The sequence below is a fragment of the Erinaceus europaeus genome, chromosome 18 (genome assembly GCF_950295315.1).
Source record: "Erinaceus europaeus chromosome 18, mEriEur2.1, whole genome shotgun sequence".
NCBI lineage: Eukaryota > Metazoa > Chordata > Mammalia > Eulipotyphla > Erinaceidae > Erinaceus > Erinaceus europaeus.
This window is the reverse complement of record NC_080179.1, coordinates 77,371,776-77,394,264: the sequence shown is the minus strand read 5'-3', so window position 1 is coordinate 77,394,264 and position 22,489 is coordinate 77,371,776. Positions and strand designations below refer to the sequence as shown.

At 44.8% G+C, this 22,489-nt stretch overlaps 1 protein-coding gene across 5 annotated transcripts in view; it reads right to left on the bottom strand.

Annotated features, from left to right (window-relative positions):
• WDR72 (WD repeat domain 72) overlaps positions 1–15,661 on the bottom strand; it is a 71,509-nt gene extending 55,848 nt beyond the window's left edge. Inside the window, exon 1 of one of the 5 annotated variants that reach the window (XM_060178240.1) lies at positions 15,155–15,661. Coding sequence is in view for 4 of the 5 variants with exons in the window: in XM_060178238.1 (XP_060034221.1) it covers positions 13,519–13,546 (28 nt within the window). In the remaining variant the exon portion in view is untranslated. Of the gene's footprint in view, positions 1–13,518; positions 13,791–14,129; positions 14,192–15,154 lie in introns of those variants that run through there. The other 4 variants (XM_060178239.1, XM_060178238.1, XM_060178237.1 and 1 more) reach the window with 4 other exon arrangements.
• Positions 15,662–22,489: the final 6,828 nt, after the last annotated feature.

Sequence of the window (22,489 nt, the reverse complement as noted above, 5' to 3'; positions counted from 1 at the left end):
AGTGTTTGTGCCACAAATGCAGCATGAGTTGGCGATGGAATAAGGTCACATGCTACAGTAGCTCTCTCCCTGCCGACCAGAGTAAGACACTGGCTAGAGCAGTGACATAGCATATGGGTTTCACTCAAATTGAAAAGAAAAATGTATACCACCAAAAAATCTTACCAAATTATTCTTTCAACAGACGGAGATATGTGTATGTGAAAATATACCATGTACAGTATATGTCAACTTTAATGAAGCTGAGTTACTATTTATAAAGTGCTCCAGGAGAAACTCCCACTTTGAACATCACATTGAATTCCACTAAAAATACACTCAGTAGGAAATAAATTATCAAAGGTCCTAGAAGATCAACGACCATAATAAACTATGAGCAGGCAGAGGGATCAGTATTCCCTGGAGAACTTTATTCCTCGCCCCAGGAATCAAGTTTTTTTCACCGTCAAAGGAGGACTTCACAACTACAGAGGCTGGTGGGTGGCACAGCTCATAGGAACGCAAACATTCCTTCACTCCCAATTTCTGTCTCAATCAAAAATAAGAAAATAAAACCTTTTTTTATAATTTTAAAAAGAAACAGAGAACCACAATGAACTTGGACTGGAGTTGGAGTATTGCACCAAAGTAAAATACTCTGGGGTGAGTGGTGGGGGGGAGAGTTCAGGCCCTGGAACAGGCAGAGGATGTAGTGAGGGCTGTACTGTTGTGTGGAAAACTGAGAGATGTTATGTATGTACAAACTATCGTATTTACTGTCAACCCTAAAACATTAACCCTCAAAGAAGAAATAATAATAATAATACAGAGTATGAGTTCCCCAGACACCAAGTCACAGGCACTGCTATGATGCCATCCTGACTTCCCTGGGCAGATGACCGCACCAGTGTGTCCTAGAACTTCACCTCTCCAGAGCCCTGCCCCACTAGGGAGAGGCAAGCTGGCTAGGGGCGTGGATTGGCCTGCTAATGTCTATATCCAGTGGAGAAGCAATTTCAGAAGCCAGAAAGTTCACTTTTTTTTTTAACCTCAAAAAAGAATTTTGGTTCATACTCCCATAGAAGGAAAAATAATAGGGGAAATCTAACCAGAGGACTCTGAACACCAACTCTATTAGGACCCATAGAGAGAATAAAAAAAAAAAAAAAAAAAAAGGAAGGACACTCAGAAGTAGTAATCAGTGTAGGCGAGATAGGAAGAAAACTCAGGACCACGGGAAAAAATGGGCAAAAATACAGATCGACAGACAGATAGGAAGTTATAGAAATAGCAGTGAACCCATACCTTTCTGTGACGTTGGGAGAATTACTGCTGTTTCCAATGGAGGGAATGGAGATACAAAACTCTGGTGGTGGGGACAGTGTGGAATTGTACCCCTGTTATCTTGTAATTTTATAAATCAATGTTAAATTACTAATTAAAAAAGAGTTTGTGCTTTCAGTTATGTTAGAATGAATGGTGAAACATTAAATTCCTCCTAACTACATTACTACATCTTCAACTGTTATGATGAATTGTAGCTCTGAATATTATGGGGGGTGAAAGCACACAGATAATGAAGAGCTCAAAGGAGTGTTCAGTAAATTATTGTTATTTTAATTTTCCCTCTCCACCTCTGAATAATAGCAGTGACTACCTATATATCCAACATCCTTACCACTAGATGCTTGCTTTTCTCAAAGTGAATTCATTTCCGATTTGCTAGACTTTAAATTCTCTAAAGGCAGGGATTCGTGTCTGACTTTCCCCCTCCTGTACATTTAAGGATTAGAAAAGGGTGTCAAATAAGTAGTACTCGACGACTATTTGTTAAGCGAATAGGAAAATAGGTACTATATATGTCTAGCAAGCAAAGATGTCTAGCACAGATTCATGCCAAGCAAACATCACTTCATGCATATTTGCATATACTTAAGAACCCAACAAAAATCCAAGTCAACTTTAGTTTAGAAAGTCAGTTGTTAAGCCAGTGTCTGGTGGTGGCTCACCTGGTTGAGCACACACATTACAGGCCCCACCAGCAGGGAGGAGGCTTCACGATGGTGAAGCAGTTCTGCATGCATTTCTCTCTCTCTCTCTCTCTCTCTCTCTCTCTCTCTCTCTCTCTCTCTCCCCCTCTCTTCCTATATATCTTGTTTACCTCTCAATTTCTCTGTCTTTATCCAAAATAAATAATAAAATAAACTTTGAAAACAGAAAATCAGATATGTCAAAGCATTTCATGGCTACCTATTAATAGTCGTAGGTCTGAACACATCCAAAATAGAAGACAAAAAGTGTCAAGGTCTAGCATTGAGCCAGTCACATCCACCTTCCCCAGAGTCCTCCACTTTGGTGTAATACATCATGCCCATCTATGTTTCACTCTGTGCCCTCCCTTACCTGTAAGTGAGATCATTTGTTATTGGTCTTCCTCTTTCTGGCTTGTCTCACTCAACATGATTCCTGCAAGTTCTGACCACAATATTGCAAAGGAGATGACTTCATCAGCAAAAAATCAACCTGACAGGGGGTCAGGCGGTAGCAGCAGGTTAAGCGCACATGGCACTAAGCCAAAGACCAGCAGAAGGATCCCGGTTCAGCCCCCGGCTCCCCACCTGCAGGGGAGTCACTTCACAGGCGGCAGTGAAGCAGGTCTGCAGGTGTCTGTCTTTCTCTCCCCATCTTTCCCTCTTCTCTCCATTTCTCTCTGTCCTATCCAACAACGACATCAATAACGAAAACAATTTTTAAAAAAGCAACAAAAGGTAAAAGAAAAAAAATTAATTTAAAAAAACCAAACTTATCTTGATAGTTCTTCAAAGAAAAAATACGAAAGGAAAGGTCAAGGAAAACAACAATAAAACCCCTCATGCATCCACATTTTCCAGCTTGACCTCCTCAAGTTAGTCAAGCTTCCTGTCTCTTCCGCCACAATAAACAAGAATCTGACCCTCAAGAGAAAAGAGAGCACGTCTTTATAGCTCCCTCTTCTTTTCACCCTCTTCCCTCTCCTGTGTTTTGGTTTCTTTGCCTTCTCTGAGGCCTTCAGAATAAGGAGTATAAAGCAAATCCCATCTGTGGCCGGGACCTACAAACCAGTGGAGCTGTTTACCTTGTGGTAAAGAACCTTCTTCAGGGGTTCACACCAACAGAGTCTGTCTGTTTCCCAGGCCCACAAACCAGGTCACAGCTCTCACGCCCTGACTGTGGACAACCACCCAACGCCACAAACAGTCGTCAGTTTCCATATAGAAACCATGATAACAGCCTTCTGACTCTAGTAAACATCTCTAAGGAACCCAAAGTTAGAGCAACGGCTAACTGTGAGTTGTTAAAAATGAAGTCCCCTCTTTTACTTCATCTCGGATGGAGCCTGAATAAACCGTGTTAGTGGCGTAAGCCAAAAGGAGAAGGACTAATACAGGGAAATCTCACCAATAGGTAGAACAGATCAGATCAATGTCATTTACAGCTAAAGGTGTTTATATATCTTTATCTGGGAGCTTCTCTCTGCCCTGATCCAGCTTTCTAGTCCTATTCTCAACTCCGACACCATCTCTCCAGACGATACCTTTAGTCCACCTGCAAGTTTGCTGTCGGGCTCAGGCAAAAATCAGTAAGTCATAGGCCCCTTGGAATATACCTAAAATAGACTTCCTAGCTTCTTCCAACATGGAGACCACCCCCCAGTCTCATCTGCTATATTCTTACCTTTAGGTTCATAGTTATTAAACAATTTGTTCTGCTTTATATCTTAATGATTTTTCAGCCACCGAATTTTATATGCTATCATGACGCCAACCTGAGTTCCCTGAACAATAAAGTAATTTAAAAAAAAATAATTTGGAGGGTTAAAATTCATCAAAGCTTATACTTTGAGGAAACAGGCAAAAGTATACTTTTAATAAAATTTAAAATAACAGATAATTTGGAGATTGATTTCAAGTAGTTGACCAATATCACATGCCTAAAATGACAATAAATCAGGAGAGGACAAAATAAGTATTCATGCAGAAATATATGCAGAAGAAAGAGAATGAAGAGAAAGCCTGGATATGGGGTAAGTTTGAATGAGAGCTATTTTAAAAAATGTATTTAATTTGTTTACTATGGGATAGAGACATGGAAATTGAGAGGGGAGGTAAGGATAGAGAGGAAGAGACACCTGCAGCTCTGCTTCACCACTGAGAGTGCCATTACTTTTAATAAGTTCATCTGAATCACTTTATTGAGAGTCTAATGGATTACAGTACAGCTGCTGACACATGGTTAGTTTCTCATCTCCACATTGCAGATGTCTGAAGCATACTCATAATTAAGGTCCATTTCCATGATCATGCACCAGCACCCAAAAAAGTCCCTCTCCCAATGTACTTTGCTGTCATGCAACTCACCTCTCCTAGCCCTAGTTTTACTTTGTGTTTTTGTTTTTTTTTTCAGTCCTGAGAGCTATTTTAACCACAGAAGCCAACAGCTTCCGGAAACTTGGAGCTGACCTATAGCTGTTGTGGTATTAGCAGAAGGCATTTCTTGAAAACTCGCCAGTGTGTAGATGCTTCCAAAACAAAAGGTCTTATTTTATAAACATGTTGTAATTCAATCCCTCCTTTGAAAAGGAAAAAAAAAATTATTTCCACAAAGTCAAAGTCTGCTCCAGGCATATCTGTATAACAGAAAACTCCAACTGGTCTACCCAGTGGAGCATGACTATTTCAGACTTAAACCCTAACCAGCATCAAAGTCAAAGGGCTCCCCAAATCTTACTATCGGTAAGACTGTGAGTAATTGCTATCTGAGAAGCTACAGAGAGCCATGTGCTTCAGGTAGAGCATATCTTGATAGATAACCCCAACGATAAAATAGCCCAGAGACAAGGGCTGAAACGTGAGCATTCACCTCCGACTACAGGCACACATGATCAGGAATGTGCACACATGGTTAAGAGACATACCCTACTGATACAGGGATGAGATTTCTGTCACAGGTTTCAACTCTTCTGGTCTTGTGAAATAAAGACAAAATAACACCTTCAAATTTCATCTCTAGGCTTATTACACTGTCCAAGGAGCCAGTTCAGTCTGTCAGAGCACAAAAATCACATACCCAAGGCCCCAGAAACCACAATGTCAAGTCCTGGCATCACTCAATGATAGAGTTCAGCAATGTGTTGGAATCTCTGTCTCTGTCTCTGTCTTGCTCTCTCTGTCTCTCTCTTTCACACACACACACACACACACACACACACACACACACACACAAAGTAAACCTTTCTTGCCTGTTCACATGAATGTTAATTGTATATTAGCTAAAATTGAAAGTTTGTCTCTAATTCATTGTCAACATCAAACTTCTCCTTTATGCTTTCAAAATTTTACCCCAGTGCAGAGCTTGCACTACAATATTCTCAGCTGAAAGTGTTTTTTTCCACTTTACCAACAAAATCAGGGCAATTAAGTATAAGTGCCCTCTCATCACTGAAACATTTCATATCTTTTCCTTATCTGTATCTTTTCTTAGTCTTAAAAAGACTAATCTCTTAAAATAAAATAGTATTTTATTCAAAATTAGGGCTTTTTTCTCTTTTTCTGTTTCTTTTTTGTTAGTTTTTTTTCTTTTTAATTTCTTTATTGGTGATTAATGGTTTAGTTGACTGTAAAATGCAATGGTCTGTACAGGCGCAACATGGTTTGTTTGTTTTTTGCTATCACTGGGGTTCACTAGCTGAATGGTAAATGTACCACTCACAGCGGCTGTTGTCTTTTTTTTTTTCTTTAAGTACAGAGAGAAATTACGAGAGAGGGAATTAGAGAGAGAGAAAAATAGATCTATCTGTAGCACTAATTCACCACTCATGAAAGCTTCCCTCCTTCTCCTTCAGGTGGGGACCAGAGGCTTGAGCCCAGGTCCTCATTTGTGCTAATGCAAGTTCTCTAGCAGCTCACTGCCTGGCCCCTCTCTCCCTCCAAGACTTCACACTCTACTGCAAGGGCTCCCTTTGATAGCCTTTTTTAAAAGCCTGCCTTCAACCATCCTGCCTTCTCCTTGACCCCTTTGCCTTTACTATATGCATTCCATTAATGACTAGTTATTGAGTCTCTCCTCTGTGCCAGAGGCTACGTAGCTTCTAGGAACGGGGGTGGAGGGCACACATACCAAACAATGCCAAGTATCAAGTTCTAAGGACAGAAACGACCCATACAGAGCAGGCTGGGATAGATGTTCCTGAGATGTGAAAGTGTGCTTTGTGGCAGAGTTGTGGATTGATGGGTGCTCCCACTGGTGGCCAGTTCTCTGCTGCTCTAGTCCTCCTGCATCTATTCATTTCCTCTCAATTTCTGCACAAGCTGACAGTAGAAATAAATCAGCTGACAAGTCTTCTTTCCTCCCTGAGTAAACGGGTGGGAGGCACTTCCAAACACCGTAGCAGGAACCAAGATACAACTTAAGTGAGCTCTCCACCAGTCTTCATTTTCATGCATTCTGACACCTCCCAATAAAAAAAAGTGTTTCAGGTGTTTCTCCACACCTCTCCCTTCTCTCTTCTTCTTTATCCCTTCTTGATTTCCCTCTATCTCTATAGATAAAAGAAGAAAAGGAAGGAAGGAAGGAAGGAAGGAAGGAAGGAAGGAAGGAAGGAAGGAAGGAAAGGAAACAAACTGGTCCTGAAATGAGGATAGCCTAGAATGTCCCAAGCTGCTAACCACACACTGCTCGCTCATACTAACAGAAATTCAGAGGCTACACAGGCTCCTGTGTTAAATATTCACATCTATGGGCCTTGGTAAGACTGATGGGGTAAACAGTTCATTTTATTTCTGTCTTTTCTTCAGGTTTAGGAGCTGCTCTCTGCTCTACCCCACTTTTCTTGTTCTCTTCTCAACTATGACAACATCTTCCCAGACAAAATTTTAGTCCTCCTCCAAGCTCAAGCAAAAATGACTCAAGTCATGAGCCCCTAGGAACATACCTTAAGTAGATTTCTTAACTTCCTTTCAACCTAAGTTCCCTATTCTCATCTGCTCTATTCCTACTTTTGGGTTCCTAATTATGAAGCATCTTGTCCTGCTTTATATCCTACTGCCTTTCAGCACCAAGGTACAGATGCTGCCATGATTCTACTCTGGGCCTGTGACCTCACCAATGTAGCCCAGAGCCTCAACTCTCTACAACGCTACCCCACTAGGGAAAGAGAAACAGACAAGTGGTATGGATTTACCTGCCAATGCCCTTGTCCAGCAGAAAAGCAGATATAGAAGCCAGAACTCTCGCCTTCTGCACTCCATACTGAAGTTTGGTCCATACTCCAGGAGGAAAATAAATGTTAGGGAAAGATGACCCAAGGGCTCTGAATTCCAATTCTACTAGGACACAGAAATAGGAGAGGAACAAAGGAAGGGCACTCAGAAGTATCAACAGGTATAGGTGTGGCTTAGAAAGAAAAGCCAGGACTACAGGGGAAAAAAGGACAAATATGTATAAATATAGGTAGTTATAGAAATGAACCAACCATATCTGTGACCTTGGAAGAACTATTAATATTTCTAATAGAGGGAATAGGGACACAGAATCTGGTGATGAGAATGGGATCCAGCTTTCTGGTCCTTTTTCCAGCCATGCCAACATCTTCCCAGGCAATAACTTGGATCCACCTGCATATCAGATTTCAGGCTCTGGGGGGAAAAAACCTACTATAGCCACAGGCCCTTTGGAATATAACTAAAATATGCCTACTAGATATCTATAAAACAGAGACCCCCAACTCTTCATATGAACTTTTCCAGCCTTTAGATTTATGATTAGTCAACAATTTGTTTGGCTTTGTATGTTAACTCTCTTTTCAGCCACCAGGTTCCAGATGCCACCACGATGCCGACCAATCTTCCCTGGACAGACAACCCCACCAATGTGTCCTGGAGCTCTGATTCCCCCAGAAACCCACCCCACTATGGAAAGACAGAGGCAGGCTGGGAGTATGGACCGACCTGTCAACGCCCATGTTCAGCGGGGAAGCAGTTACAGAAGCCAGACCTTCCACCTTCTGCATCCCACAGTGACCCTGGGTCCATGCTCCCAGAGGGATAGAGAATGGGAAAGCTACCAGGGGAGGGGAGGGGATATGGAGTTCTGGTGGTGGGAATTGTGTGGAGTTGTACCCCTCTTATCCTATGGCTTTGTCAGTGTTTCCTTTTTATAAATAAAATAAAATTAAGATTTAAAAACTAAATAAAGGCCAAAAAAAAAAAGAAAGAAATGTAACAAAAACTGTCCCACCATAATCCTAGTGGCAAGAAAGTAAAAGAGAAAGAAAGAATCAAACAGATTTTTATCTAGAAAGCTTGTAAACACATAATTCCACAGCGATATGGAGAGAATGCTAGGAGAATAACAGGACAGGGGCCCAGGTAGTGGCTTGCCTAGTTGCGCATACAGATATTACCCTATGCAAGGACCTAGATGCAAGCCCCTGGTCCTCACATGCAGGGAGGAAACTTTAGCAGTGATGAATAGTGTGTTTCAGGTCTCTCTCTCTCTCATCCCCCCTACCTCCCCACTCAATTTCCCTCTGTTTCTATCCTAAATAAAATACTTTTAAAAAGATTTTTAATATTTATTTATTCATTCCCTTTTTATTGCCTTTATTTTATTGTTGTTGTTATTGATGTTGTTGGATAGGACAGAGAGAAATGGAGAGAGGAGGGGAAGACAGAGAGGGGGAGAGAAAGACAGACACCTGCAGACTTGCTTCACCGCCTGTGAAGCGACTCCCCTGCAGGTGGGGAGCTGGGGGCTCGAACCAGGATCCTTACATTGGTCCTTGAGCTTTGCGCCACCTGTGCTTAACCTGCTGAGTTACAGCCCAACTCCCTTTTTAATTTATTTTTCCTTTGTTGCCCTTGTTTTTTAATCATTGTTGTAGTTATTATTATTGTTGTTATTGTTGACGTAGTTGTAGGATAAGACAGAGAGAAATGGAGAGAGGAGGGGAAGACAGAGGGGGAGAGAAAGACAGACACCTGCAGACCTGCTTCACCGCCTGTGAAGCGACTCCCCTGCAGGTGGGGAGCCAGGGGCTCGAACCGGGATCCTTATGCCGGTCCTTCTGCTTCACGCCACGTGCACTTAACCCACTGCGCTACCGCCCGGCTCCCAATATCTATTTTTTTAAGGAAAGAGGCCTGGGAATGGAAGCTCCTTGGCTAAAATCTTGGACTCTCTGACTTTGAGGTCGTTAGAGGACCTGGCAATGACAACCTCACCTGTTTATAGCTCACAGTCCTCATTCAGACCACATTTGAAAGTTAAAACGAAACTCAAGTTCAACCACAGAGACAGCAAAGGTGCCAAGTCACCTTTTAATCCCAGGGCAAACTTATTAAGTGGCTTTTCTCTGCTAAGTCTGCAAAACCCGTCCGTTACGGGCCAGGACATGCCAGCTCAGGCAAGTTGCAGGGCTTCAGGCAACAACAACCACAGGGTCCGTGCAATAGCTCACCTGGACAGTGGGGCTGCTTTGCCATGGGTAGCACCCAGGTTCGAGTCCAACCCTTACTGCCTTGAAAGAAGCTTTGGTACTGTGGTCTCTTTGTTTTTCTACCTCCCTGCCTTCTGTCCTATCAAAACAAACAAACAAACCCACACCATAAAGTTCTTTGGTAAGGGAAATTCCTTCTTATCTCTGTTCTTCCAGGTATCTAATGCCCAAAGACAATGGCTCAGTGACCACAAGAAAGTCTGTTCCTGGAGCAAAAAAAAGTAACAAGTCTGATTCCTATAGTTTTGTGGGTACATGAAACCCATCAGGCTAAGAGTTGATCCAGCCCATTTTAACCAGTAAGAAACTCTCTAGTAATCCCTTGTTTGTATGTCTGGAAAGAGGGACAAAAAAAAAAAAAAACCCACTTATTTCATTCTAGACAATAATTCACCACCCTGCAAGTGGGCCCGGCCCGGCCAGCCCCATCTCCCAGCTGCTGATTACATCAAAAGCGTGCAGCCCAAATTCAATTTTACGATGTTAATCTCAGCCTGCCACTCAGAAATGTTCTCTGAGGGATATGATTATTTTTTTTCCTCTGGATTTCATTTTAAGAATGATTTTTTGAGTACACAATCAATAAAGATATGTTTTCATCAGAAGGCTCTATCTTGGTAAGATTCAATTGGCTATCTCAACCCCATACGGTGACACGATATTAATTAAAATAGTTTATGTTGCATTTCAGCTGGAGAAAAATAGGCAGTGAGAACAGCTCCACAGAACATGTGTTCCATACACATCATGTGGTGGGTAGCAAATAATGTTCTCCCTCCTTCTCCCAGCAACAGACATTAGCTAGTCCAGAGAGCTGCTCTCTCTCGGTTTAGCTCTGTCATCCTACTTAATCAATCACACTCTTAATCTCACTCCTTGAGCAGAGATATGTCTGAGTCAGAGCTGCATGAGAGGCTTTCAAGAATGACAGTCACTGGGGGCCTGTGGGGGTGCACCTGGTTAAGCACACACGTTACAGTGTGCAAGGATCCAGGCTACAGACCCCGGCCCCCACCTGTGGGAGAAACGTGTTGCAAGTGGTGAAGCAGGGCTGCAGGTGTCTCTCTGTCTCTCTCCTCTATGACCCCCTTCCCTCTAAATTTCTAGCTGTCTCTATACAATAAGTAAATAAATATAATTTAAAAAAATTAAAGGGGGTCAGGCGGTAGTGCACTGAGGTAAACCCACATAGTACCAAGAGCAAGGACTCACACAAGGATCCTGGTTCAAGTGCCCGGCTCCCCATCTGCAAGGGGGTTCGTTTCACAAGTGGTGAAGCAGGTCTGTAGATATCTATCTTTCTCTCTCCCTACCTCCCTCTCCTCTCTAAATTTCTTTCTGTCATATCCAATTTAAAAAAAAAAAAAAGAGGAAAAATGGCCACAAGGGGCAGTGAATTCTTTACTTAATGCAGGCATCGAGCCCCAGTGATAACCCTGGAAGAAATAAATAAATAAATAAATAATGATAGTCACTGTCGCTCATAATTTAAATGCCAACACAACTGTCCAAAGTTCCTTAACTTCCAGTTTCTAAATGAGTGCACCTAGGAGAAGTTTTAGTACTGTGCTCTTCCCTTCTTTCCCTCTGCGTTTCTGTCTTTGTCTCTCTTTCTAGCTGAAAAAGTCAGCTAAGAGTGCTGAAAGTCCAAAAGAAGCCAATATAAATAAATAAGTCAATAAATAAATAAAATATAAGAAGGGCTGAGATCCACTTCCTTCCACGTGTGAGGGAACAGGCTGGGGAGGGCAGCTCAGAGGGGAGTTGAGCACACTGAGCTATGCAGCTAATCCTTATACCTACAGTTTTACAAACTAACAATAAGCAGCTTGGCTTAGTGTTTAACCAAACCTTCTTGGGCCTACTGTGTTGAAATGAGATATCCAGTGCGCCTCTTAACAGAAGAAGCTGACAGTAAAGGAAGTGTACTGTACTCAAGGAGTCACAGAAGTCTGAATGGCGCTCACCGAAAACACTCCACTTCTTCAGAGGGAACTTCATCTGCAAGTGTTCTAAAACCAAGTCCCTACCTATCCAGTGGACTGGAAGCAAGTTAAAAGCGAGCCTGGGCTCCTGTCAGGGTCTACTTGGACACTTAGTAAGGGCAAGCTCACCCCTCCCAGTACTCTAGGCAAATGTGGCGAAGAGCAGTGGCAAAGGACTGGCTGAACAACAAGAAGAGTGCCGGTCAACAGCGGAGTCAGCTGCATGGCTCATCACAATCCAGACTCCTGGATATCACAGAGGAACACCTTCCTGGCAAAAGGTGCAGGGACCAGAAGGCTGCCTATCTCTCCAGGGGAGAAATGTGGGTCAGTTCAGTGGTTTACCCCCTGTTGTACAGCAGAACTGGTAAAGACAGTCAAGTTGACTGCTATAGTCAAAGCAGTAGACACTGAAGACATGACTAGCAAGAACAATTCCGTCAAAAAGCAAACATATGCATGACAGATAAGTAGAACAAGAGAAAGACCATCGCACTGAAACTTCCTCCAGTGTGTGCTGGGTTTGAACCTGGGTGGCACACATGGCAAGGCAGCATACTATCCAAGTGAGCTATTTCAGAAGTTCAAAAATAAATATCTTCATTAATGTATCATCTATTCATTAATGAGTAGGAGGAGAGAGAAGAAGGAGGAGGAGGAGGAAGAGGAGGAGGAGAAAGAGGAGGAGAAAGAGGAGGAGAAGGAGAAGTAGAACAAGAAGAAGAAGGAGAAGAAGGAGGAGGAGGAGGAGGAGGAGGCAGCAGAGAACTAGAGTATAGCTCTGAGATATGTGATTCCAGGGACTGAACTCTGGACCTCATGTCTGAGAATCCTACACTATCCATTGAGCTGCCTCCCAGGCACTGATCCCTCAAAACGTTTTTACTTGTGCTAGTCTGCATGACCTAGAGCAAATGCCAGTGTCTGGGCTGATCTGTGCTTTGAAAGCAGACCTGACCTGACTTAAAGCCTTTGCTTTTCCCAACAATGACTGAAATTAAGAGTAATTAAATTCCTTTATTTTCTACTGTAGATCGTATAATACTACAGTCTATAGACAGAAATACAGACTCCATTCTAAACAATGAAAACAATCACACCTTGTCTCAGCCTCCTTCTCCTAATATTCAAGTCTGGGCCAGCAAAGCAGCTCACTTGGATAGTGCCTGCTTTACCATCTACACGACCTAGACTCAACTCCAGCTCCCACTGCACTGAAGGGAGCTTCAGAGCTCTGGTCAGTCTCAATCTCTATAAAAACAAACAAACAAACAAGCAAAAAAAAATCGAAAGGCATTCAAGTCACAGAAACCACCTACCCAGGCTGGACTCATATTGCAATGTACACACCCCTGTGAGAACAGCATGAAGAGAGCTAAGATTAAATCAACAACCGATCATCAGAAATAATAGTTCTCATTCCACCTCGTGGGCACTGAAGCTCAGACAGACAAAATTCAGTCGCCAGCTTCCTGAAGCCAGTGCAGGACTGGGCTGCCTTTGGCCAGCTTGCTGGAGTCTGCATCTGACAAGCTTTGACTCCTCCGCATCTCCACGCAAACGTCCTCCTGGGCCCGCAATGCTATTTCTCAGCTCCCCACCCTGGAAAACTGCCTAGTTTCAAACTGGAACAAGGCCTGGTGGCTCGCCCACCTAGCTCAGGAGGACCTGGGTTCAAGTCCCTGGCAAGTGTCCAGGTGTCTCTCCTTTACTCTTGCTCTTCCTCTCTCTATCTCACGCTATCAAGTAAAGTCCCCCAACCTACCTATCCACCCAGAGCGGTGGAGTTGTGTGGGGGGCCACTAAGCCCCAGGCATAACCCTGGGTGAAAAAAAAAAGAAAAAAAGAAAGAAAGAAAAAAAGAAATAAGGAAAGAGAGAGAGAGAGAGAACTGGAATTAAGCTTGAGACTGTCCTGACTACTTGGCCCTCCTCACCTCCCAGCACACAGCTGCCCTTCTCTCTGATAACATGTCCATCAATTCCAGTCATTCAGGCCCACACAGAGAATTCTTGTCACCTTGCTGACAGGAAGTTTCAGTTGTCATACGGAAGTCAAAGAATGAACGTCACTTCTCCTGTCTTCCCTGGACAAGCCACTCTACAAATTAGCATTTTGAGTCTAATTCAGGGGTCTACACCATGAGTCAAAAAAGGAATAATCCTCGACTACTGATATACACGCTCATTTCTATGAAAGAAACCTCAGACCACACCAGTTTTCCAGGCCCCCAGAGCTCAGTGCCAGTTGGCAGGAGACACAGTCAGCCAACCATGAAGCTGACTGCTCCCATGAATCACGACTCCTTCATACTCCACTAGCTTATTAACTTTTTCTTTTGTGAAATCCTTCCATGAAGGACTTAACTTTGATTTTGATTTTCTGGGTTAAATTCCATCTCGCTAGAGGCAAAAAGAGAGTTGTCAGTGTGTGTGGGGAGGGGAGCTGTGGAGTCCACTATGGAGTCCTAAATACCAAGCTGATCACACTTTCCTTTGCACTCACTCAGCCCTGTGAGAGCCCTAGCTAGCAGTGTTATCAGCGTCTCCATTCTAAACTCAAGGAAAGTGATCCCTAGAGAACATAAGTAGTTTTCCCCAGATCAAGCTAGAAAACAAGGGCTAACTCACCATCCCCTAAGTCCATCTTCTTAACCACCACGGAGCACTCTGCTCTAGTTGGGTGTAGGGATAGTCTCTGGAAAATATCAAAATGTGCAAGAAACACCCCTCTAGAGCAGTGGTCCCAGTTCTAGAAAGGATTACGCCTTTATTGGAAGGCTTCAAAGGGGACCCAAATGTCCTCTCATACCAAAAATGATCCCCTTATTCTTGAAGACAAAAAGCTACACCGGGAATTTAAGGGATTTTCTGGGAGCTGGGGACTCAGCTGGACTCAAAGTTGACAGCAGGACTCAGTGCACAGCTGCTCTTAATCCAGACCCCAACCTCGTTCCTTTGCATTTTTCAGTGTAGAGCAGAAATAATTCTACAGGTTTTAATGTCCAGGGAAAACATGACCATACATTCTGACCAGAGATAAATAATTCACTAAATGGTCTCACTGCATTGAGTACAGACTGTTACTGCTAACATCCACACTACAGGGAGAGATAGAACTGCTGATATTTTCTAGACACAGTAATTATAATTTTAAAGTATCTTCCCTCAAGAGTGAAGATAAGCAAACTCAATAGTGTCCCATTATATATATATATATATTTTTTTTTTGCTTGTTTGCTTAAAAAGTAGTCTCTTTCCCAGATCATTTACAGTTCAGTTTCTTTGATTTTCCTCAAACACTTTTTCTTTATTTTAATTCAATGAACTTTTTTCTTTTCTTTTCCTTTCTTTCCTTTTCTCTTCTTCTTTTTTTAAAGACAGAGTGAAGAACACAGAGTTGAAGCACCCTTCAACGTGAGGGTCAGGATCCAATCTGGGTCTGGCACAAGGCAAGCAGGGCACTACCCAGGTGAGCTATTTCCACAACCTTCACTTGCATTCTTTTACATAAAGCAAACACTCTGGGTGTGTTTTCACAGTGAAAGGATCTAAGCAGAGTTACAAAATTCAAGTCCTAATTGAATCACAAGCACCAGTGTGACAATAATAATAATAATAATAACAACAACAATAATAATAAAATGATGGCTTACCAGCTGCCACAGGTCTTTAAGTCCTATGAACTGAAGTCACACAGTGGTTCTTGGTTCTTCCTATTAAAACGTTTCTAATAGGGAGCTTGTCTCCTATGGGGAAGGAAGGCCAGCTTGAACTCACCTAGTGCAAAGTAAGGAAGCAAAGGGTGGCCTGGCTGTCTAGCAAGCTTCTCTTTGCATCTCAGTTCTTTAAAGGGGTCTTGGGAATGGGAGATGGCATAATGGTTATGCAGACAATTTCATGCATGAGGCTCTGAAGGCCCACCTTCAATCCCCCAAGAACCATTATTAGCTCAAACTGAGCAGAGCTCTGGTAAAAATAAAATAAAATAAAAAGGAGGAAAGAAAAGAAAGGAAGAGAGAAAAAAGAAGGAAAGAAAGGAAGGAAGAAAGAAAGTAAGAAAGACACAGAAAGGAAGGAAGGAAGGAAGGAAGGAAGAAAGAAAGAAAGAAAGAAAGAAAGAAAGAAAGAAAGAAAGAAAGAGAAAGACACAGAAAAGGAAGAAAGACACAGGAAGGAAGGAAGGAAGGAAGGAAGGAAGGAAGGAAGGAAGGAAGGAAGGAAGGAAGGAAGGAAGGAAGGAAGGAGAGAGAGGGAGAGAGAGATGGAGGGGGGAGAGAGATAAAGGGCAGCTCTCCCATAAAAACTGAGGAATGAGGAAGCAGGAGCCCCGGCTGGCTGCCCAGCGCTCACCCCTTGGCCACCTGCCCCTCCGCCAGGCGGACCAGCGGCCTCTGCTTCCCGCACCCCAAGGCCCCGCCGCCCCTCCGCACCCAGCGAGCGCCCCGCACCGCCGCGCCTCCTCCTCCGCACAGGCCCCTGGCAGCCGAGTCCTGCCAGAGCCAGGCGCCGCCACACGGGTTCAGAGCCCAGGCGCCCGACCGTCCTCCGACCTGCCGCCCCGCCCCGCAGGTGACCACTGGGCCGCCCGCCCCGCCCCGCAGGTGACCACTGGGCCGCCCGCCCCGCCCCGCAGGTGACCACTGGGCCGCCCCGCCCCGCAGGTGACCACTGGGCCGCCCCGCCCCGCCCCGCAGGTGACCACTGGGCCGCCCCGCCCCGCAGGTGACCACTGGGCCGCCCCGCCCGCCCCGCCCCGCAGGTGACCACTGGGCCGCCCCGCAGGTGAGCACTGGGCCGCCCCGCCCGCCCCGCCCCGCAGGTGACCACTGGGCCGCCCCGCCCGCCCCGCCCCGCAGGTGACCACTGGGCCGCCCCGCCCGCCCCGCAGGTGACCACTGGGCCGCCCCGCCCCGCAGGTGACCACTGGGCCGCCTCGCCCCGCAGGTGACCACTGGGCCGCCCCGCCCCGCCCCACCCCGCAGGTGACCACTGGGCCGCCCCGCCCCGCCCCACCCCGCAGGTGACCACTGGGCCGCCCGCCCCGCCCCGCAGGTGACCACTGGGCCGCCCCGCCCCGCAGGTGACCACTGGGCCGCCCCGCCCCGCCCCACCCCGCAGGTGACCACTGGGCCGCCCGCCCCGCCCCGCAGGTGACCACTGGGCCGCCCCGCCCCGCAGGTGACCACTGGGCCGCCCCGCCCCGCCCCACCCCGCAGGTGACCACTGGGCCGCCCGCCCCGCCCCGCAGGTGACCACTGGGCCGCCCCGCCCCGCCCCACCCCGCAGGTGACCACTGGGCCGCCCCGCCCCGCCCCGCCTCCTCCGGGCTGCGCCCCGGCTGCGCCCCTGAGCGTCCCAGCCTCCCCGGGCTCCCCGCGATGCCCGTTCCGCGCGGCCCGGCACAGGGAGCAAAGCGCAGGGAGGCGCCAGCCCGGAGGGAGGCAGGCGGGCCCCGGGCAGGGGTGTCGTGGGGCTGGAGGCGAGACGCGGAAGCCCACAGCCCCCGAGCTTCCTCCAGTGCTGGGGGGGCCGGGCCGCAACCTGGGCCTTGCACGCCGCGGCGATGCAGCCTCCTGTCCCAGCGACGACTTCAGGGCCTGGAAACCCCGAGGGGTGTCAGGGGCGAGAGCAAGTCCTTCCAAGAAGACGCACTTCAGGCAGGAGAGGCGCCTTCTCAGAGACCTGGGACGAGTGCTGCATTCAGCCCTGGAACTAGCCTCCCAGCTGCTACCGCAACCCAGGTGGCTGTCTTCTCTGCTTCTTGGTTACTTTTATTTACTTATTTATTCCTTTTTTTTTTTTTTTGCCCTTGTTGTTTTATTGTTGTTGGACAGGACAGAGAGAAATGGAGAGAGGAGGGGAAGACAGAGAGGGGGAGAGAAAGACAGACACCTGCAGACCTGCTTCACCGCCTGTGAAGCGACTCCCCTGCAGGTGGGGAGCCGGGGGCTCGAACCGGGATCCTTATGCCGGTCCTTGGGCTTTGCGCCACCTGCGCTTAACCCGCTGCGCCGCCGCCGGACTCCCGCTTCTTGGTTACTTTTATCCTAAAGACCTTAAGGGCTGAGAAGACATCGTGGTTTTGCAAAAGGACTTTGATGCCTGAAGCTTGTCCATCCCAGGTCCTGCCCACAGCACCCCATAAACCAGAGCTGAGGTGGAGGGCGGGCCTGGCTGTGGGGACAGACTCCTGCAGGCGCCTGTCACAGCATGCAGAGATAAGACGGTGTAGCCCATGAGCCCCACACATGAAGGGATTAAAGAATGATATTTTTTAAATAAGTCCTTAATAGGCTTGTTAGAGAAGGAAGTCCAAACAATTTAGTGAATATCCTACTTCCTGTTTGTATCAATTCAACTAAAACACAGGCGCTATAAAAGTAGTTGATTTCTTTAAAAATTTTTTGTGTGTTATTTGTAGTGTGTTACAAGATTTTAAGATTACGATTTATTGTTTCCCAACACACCCACGACCAAAATTCTGTATGTCCCTCCACCCTCCCACCTCCGAAAGATAACCACCATAGTTCCCCGAAGTTTTCCAGTTTGTTTGCTTCTGTTTTGTTTGGATATTTTTCTTCTTTGGTAAGTTCGTGTAAATCAGATCTCTAGATTAAACATGAGTGAAACCATCTGGGAGTTGTTCTTCATCTTGCTACTTATTTTACTAAGCATAATCACCCCCCCCAGTTCCATCTGTTTTTTTCCCAAAGAACATAGTATCATCATTTTTATTGCAAAGGAGTATTCCATAGAATGTGGATATATATATATATATATATATATATATTATTTAGTTATCTGTCGGTATGCATTTAGGCTTCTTCCAATGTAAATGATGCATCTATGAACATAGGTCTTTTCTAATTAGTATTTCGGTGTCCACTGGATAAATTTCTTGCTGGACCATAAGGTACTTCCATTTTTATTTCTCTAAGGACTGTCCATACAGTCTCCCAAAGGGGCTGCACCAGTTTGCATCCCACCAGAAATATAGCAGAATCGCTTCTCTCCACAACCTCTCCAGATCACAGTGATATTTGCCTCAAAGAATGTGTTTGGTAGTGTTTTCCCTTTTTCAGTCTTCTGGAATAGGTTGAAGAGAATAGGTGTTAGTTCTTCTGTGACAGTCATTCCTTAGTAAAGCCATCTGGGCCTGGGCTTTTATTCTTGGGTAGATTTTTTTTATTACTGATTCAATTTCTCAACTAGTGATTGGCTTGTTTAAGCTAATCTACTTTCTCTTGGGTTAGGTTTTGCAGGTGGACCGATTCTAGAATCACATCCATCTCATCTAGGTTGTCCAATTTATTTCCATAGAGATGTTAAAAATATTCATGTATAACTTTCTGTATCTCCCATCTTCAGCTGTAATTTCATCTCTTTCATTTCTGATTGTTTCTATCATAGCTTTCTGTATTTCTGAGTCTAGCCAGTGGTATATCTATTTTATTTGTGCTTTTGAAGAACCATCCTTTGTTTTCCTTAATCTGTTCAGTCATCTTTCTGGATTCTATTTCACTAGTTTATGCTCTGCTTTTGACTCTTTCTTTATTCCTACTGACTTTTCAGTCTCTTTGTTACTTCTTTTTTAGTTGAGTCAGTTGTGATGTTAGATAGCTTACTTGATACCTTAACTATCTGTTAATATGGACTTGTTTTGCAATAAACTTGCCTCTTCTTAAAAAAAAACTTTATTTGGGGGATGAATGGTTTACAGTCAACAGTAAAATACAGAAGCTTGTACATGTGTGACATTTCTCAGTTTTTCACATAACAATTCACCCTGTAGGCACTTCTCTGCCATCATGTTCCAGGACCTGAACTCTATCCTGCCCCTCCCAACCAGAATCTTTTACTTTGGTGCAATACAACAGACCCAGTCCACGTTCTGCTTTGTGTTTTCCTATTTTTCAGTTTCTCTTCTCTCTCTTTTTTTAATCATTAGTTATTTTGTAGTCGTAATAATGATCATTTTAATCATTAGTTATTATTTAGTAGTAATAATGATTGACAAGATTGTGGAGTGAGAGGGACAGGATTCATACAGCTCCAACCACCAGCATGCCATATCCCATCCTCTCCACTGGAAATTTTCTCATCTTTGACCCCTCTGAGAATAGAAACCAAAGATCTCTGTAGGGAACAGAGGATCAGAGGTCCGGCTTCTATAATTGATTCTCTGATGCACATGGGCATTGGCAGTTCGGTCCACACTCCCAGCCTGTCTCTGTTTTTCCCTAGTAGGGGAAGGCTCTGAGGAGGTGAGGTTCCAGGACACACTGGTAAGGTTATGTGCCCAAGGAAGGCAGTTTGACGTCGTGGAAGTATTTTACAGCTTCTGTCTATCAGTGAGATCACCCCATATTCATCGTCTCTTTCTTACTTATCTCATTTAAGATGATTCCTTGCAGGTCCATCCAAGATGGGGTGAAGAAAATGAAGTTACCATGTTTAAGAGCTGAGTAGTATTCCATTGTGTATTCCACAGACCACAGCTTGCTCAGCCACTCATCTGTTGTTGGACACCTGGGTTACTTCCAGGTTTTGGCTATTACAAATTGTGCTGCCAAGAACATATGTGGACACAGATCTTTTTGGATGGGTGTGTTGGGTTCCTTAGGATATATCTCCAGGAGGGGGAATTGCAGGGTCATAGGGTAGGTCCATTTCTAGCCTTCTGAGAGTTCTCCAGACTGTTCTCCACAGAGGTTGGACCCATTGACATTCCCACCAGCAGTGCAGGAGGGTTCCTTTGACCCCACACCCTCTCCAGCATTTGCTGCTGTTACCTTTTCTGATGTATGACATTCTCACAGGAGTGAAGTGGTATCTCATTGTTGTCTTTATTTACATTTCTCTGTCCATTAATGACTTAGAACATTTTTTCATATGTTTGTGGTCCTTTTGGATATGTTCTGTGGTGAATATTCTGTTCATAGCCTCTCTCCATTTTTGCATGGGGTCATCTGTTTTCTTGTTGAGTTTAGCGAGCTCTTTATATATTATGGTTATTCTCCTCTTTTCTGATGTATGGCACATAAAGATCTTCTCTGACTCTCCAGGAGTTCTTTTTCTGTGGGTGGTGGTTTATTTTGTTGTGCAGAAGCTTTTTAATTTTATGTAGTACCATTGGTTTATTTTTCATTTAGTCTTCTTTGTAAATGGATTCTTTCATTAAAGATGCCTTTAAAATTTATACAGAAAAGAGTTCTGCCAATATTTTTCTCTAAGTATTTGATAGGTTCTGTTCTAACATCCAAGTATTTGCTCCAAATGGAATTTATTTTTGTGTTTGGTGAAATATAGTGGTCCACTTTCATTCGTCTGCATGTTTAAACCCATTTTTTCCAACACCATTTGTTGAAGAGACTCTGCTTTCCCCATTTAATAGTCTGGGCACCTTTGTCAAAGATTAGATGTCCATAGGTGTGGGGGCTCACTTCTGGGCTCTCAATTCTATTCCACTGGTCAGTGTGTCTATTCATATTCCAAGCAGTTTTGGTGACAATGGCCCTATAATACAGTTTTAGATCTGGGAGTGTGATGCCTCTGGTTCTGTTCTTTCTTCTCAAGATAGTTTTGGCAATTCTAGGTCTTTTCTGGTTCCAGATAGACATTTGTAGCTTTTGTTCTATTTTCTTAAAAATATTGGGTGTTATCTTGATGGTGATAGCATTAAATTTGTATATGGCTCTGAATATTATATTCACTTTGATGATGTTAATTCTTCCAACCCATGAACACGGAATATCTTTCCACTTCTTTGTGTCTTTTTCTAGTTCCTTGAGTAGTGACTCATAAAATTCAGTATACAGGCTTTTTACTTTTTTGGTTGGGTTTATTCCTAGATATTTTACTGTTTTGTTGCTATAGTAAAAGGAATTGATTCTGGATTTCTTCTGCTACCTTCGTGTTTGTATAGAGGGATGTCACTGACTTTTGCATGTTAGTTTTGTAGCCTGATACCTTACTGTATTGCCTGATGATATCCAAAAGCTTCCTGCTATCTTCTTTAGGTTTTTCTATGTATGCTACCATCATCTGCAGATAGTGAGAGTTTGAATTCTTCTCTTCCAATCGGTATCTCTTTAATTCCTTGTTCTTTGCTTGATTGCTATGGCAAGAACTTCCAACCCTATGTTGAATAGTACCGGTGATAGTGGACAGCCCTGCCTAGCACCTGATCTGAGGGAGAATGTTTCTTGTTTTTCACCATTGAGTGTGATGTTGTGTTGCTGAGGAGTTATTCTGATGCAGTCTCCGCCCCCAGGTTTTACTACGCCCCACGAAATCCTAGCAGTGCCCCCTTCAACCAATCCTGGCTCCACACGCCACCCCTGGTTGTTGCCCAATAAAAAGCCCCCTCACCCCCCCTCTGGGCTCTCAGCTCTCCCTCTCTGAGATCTCGCCCCCTGCTCTCCCCCCGTGGTCAGATAGTGGGGACGGCTATTGCCGGCTGGCCCCACGTGGTCTGAACCAAACCCCCCCCATCCTATAATAAATATTTGTGTACCCCTTTGCTCTGGACATCCACTCTCTTCTCCGCGGTGCAGCCCGACACCAGACCACAACGACAACATCTGGCGCCCAACGTGGGGTGGCAGGGGCCTGGGGCGGGGTCAGGAACACGGAAACTGCAGGCGGAGCTGAAACTGGGGCGGCAGGGGCAGGGGGAGGTTCAAGGACACGGAAACCTCAGGCGGAGCTGAAACCGCGGTGGCAGGGGGCGGGGTCAGAGGAGGAGCGTCCGAACACGTGTGCATGTCTGTGGAACGGAATTCTTGGGTTTAGCCGCTGATGGTTTAGGACGTCTAAGTCTTAAGCACATGTGATTTAACTCTCGTACCTCAGCCTCAAGGTCACTTATCCTTATGGCATACCACATTTTACATATCTTGAAAGTGGTGACCACAGTTAAAAAAATCCAAGGGGTAGCGAAAATTAAACCGTTTATGACAGCGCGAATCTGTCCCAGGTCAAGAGAT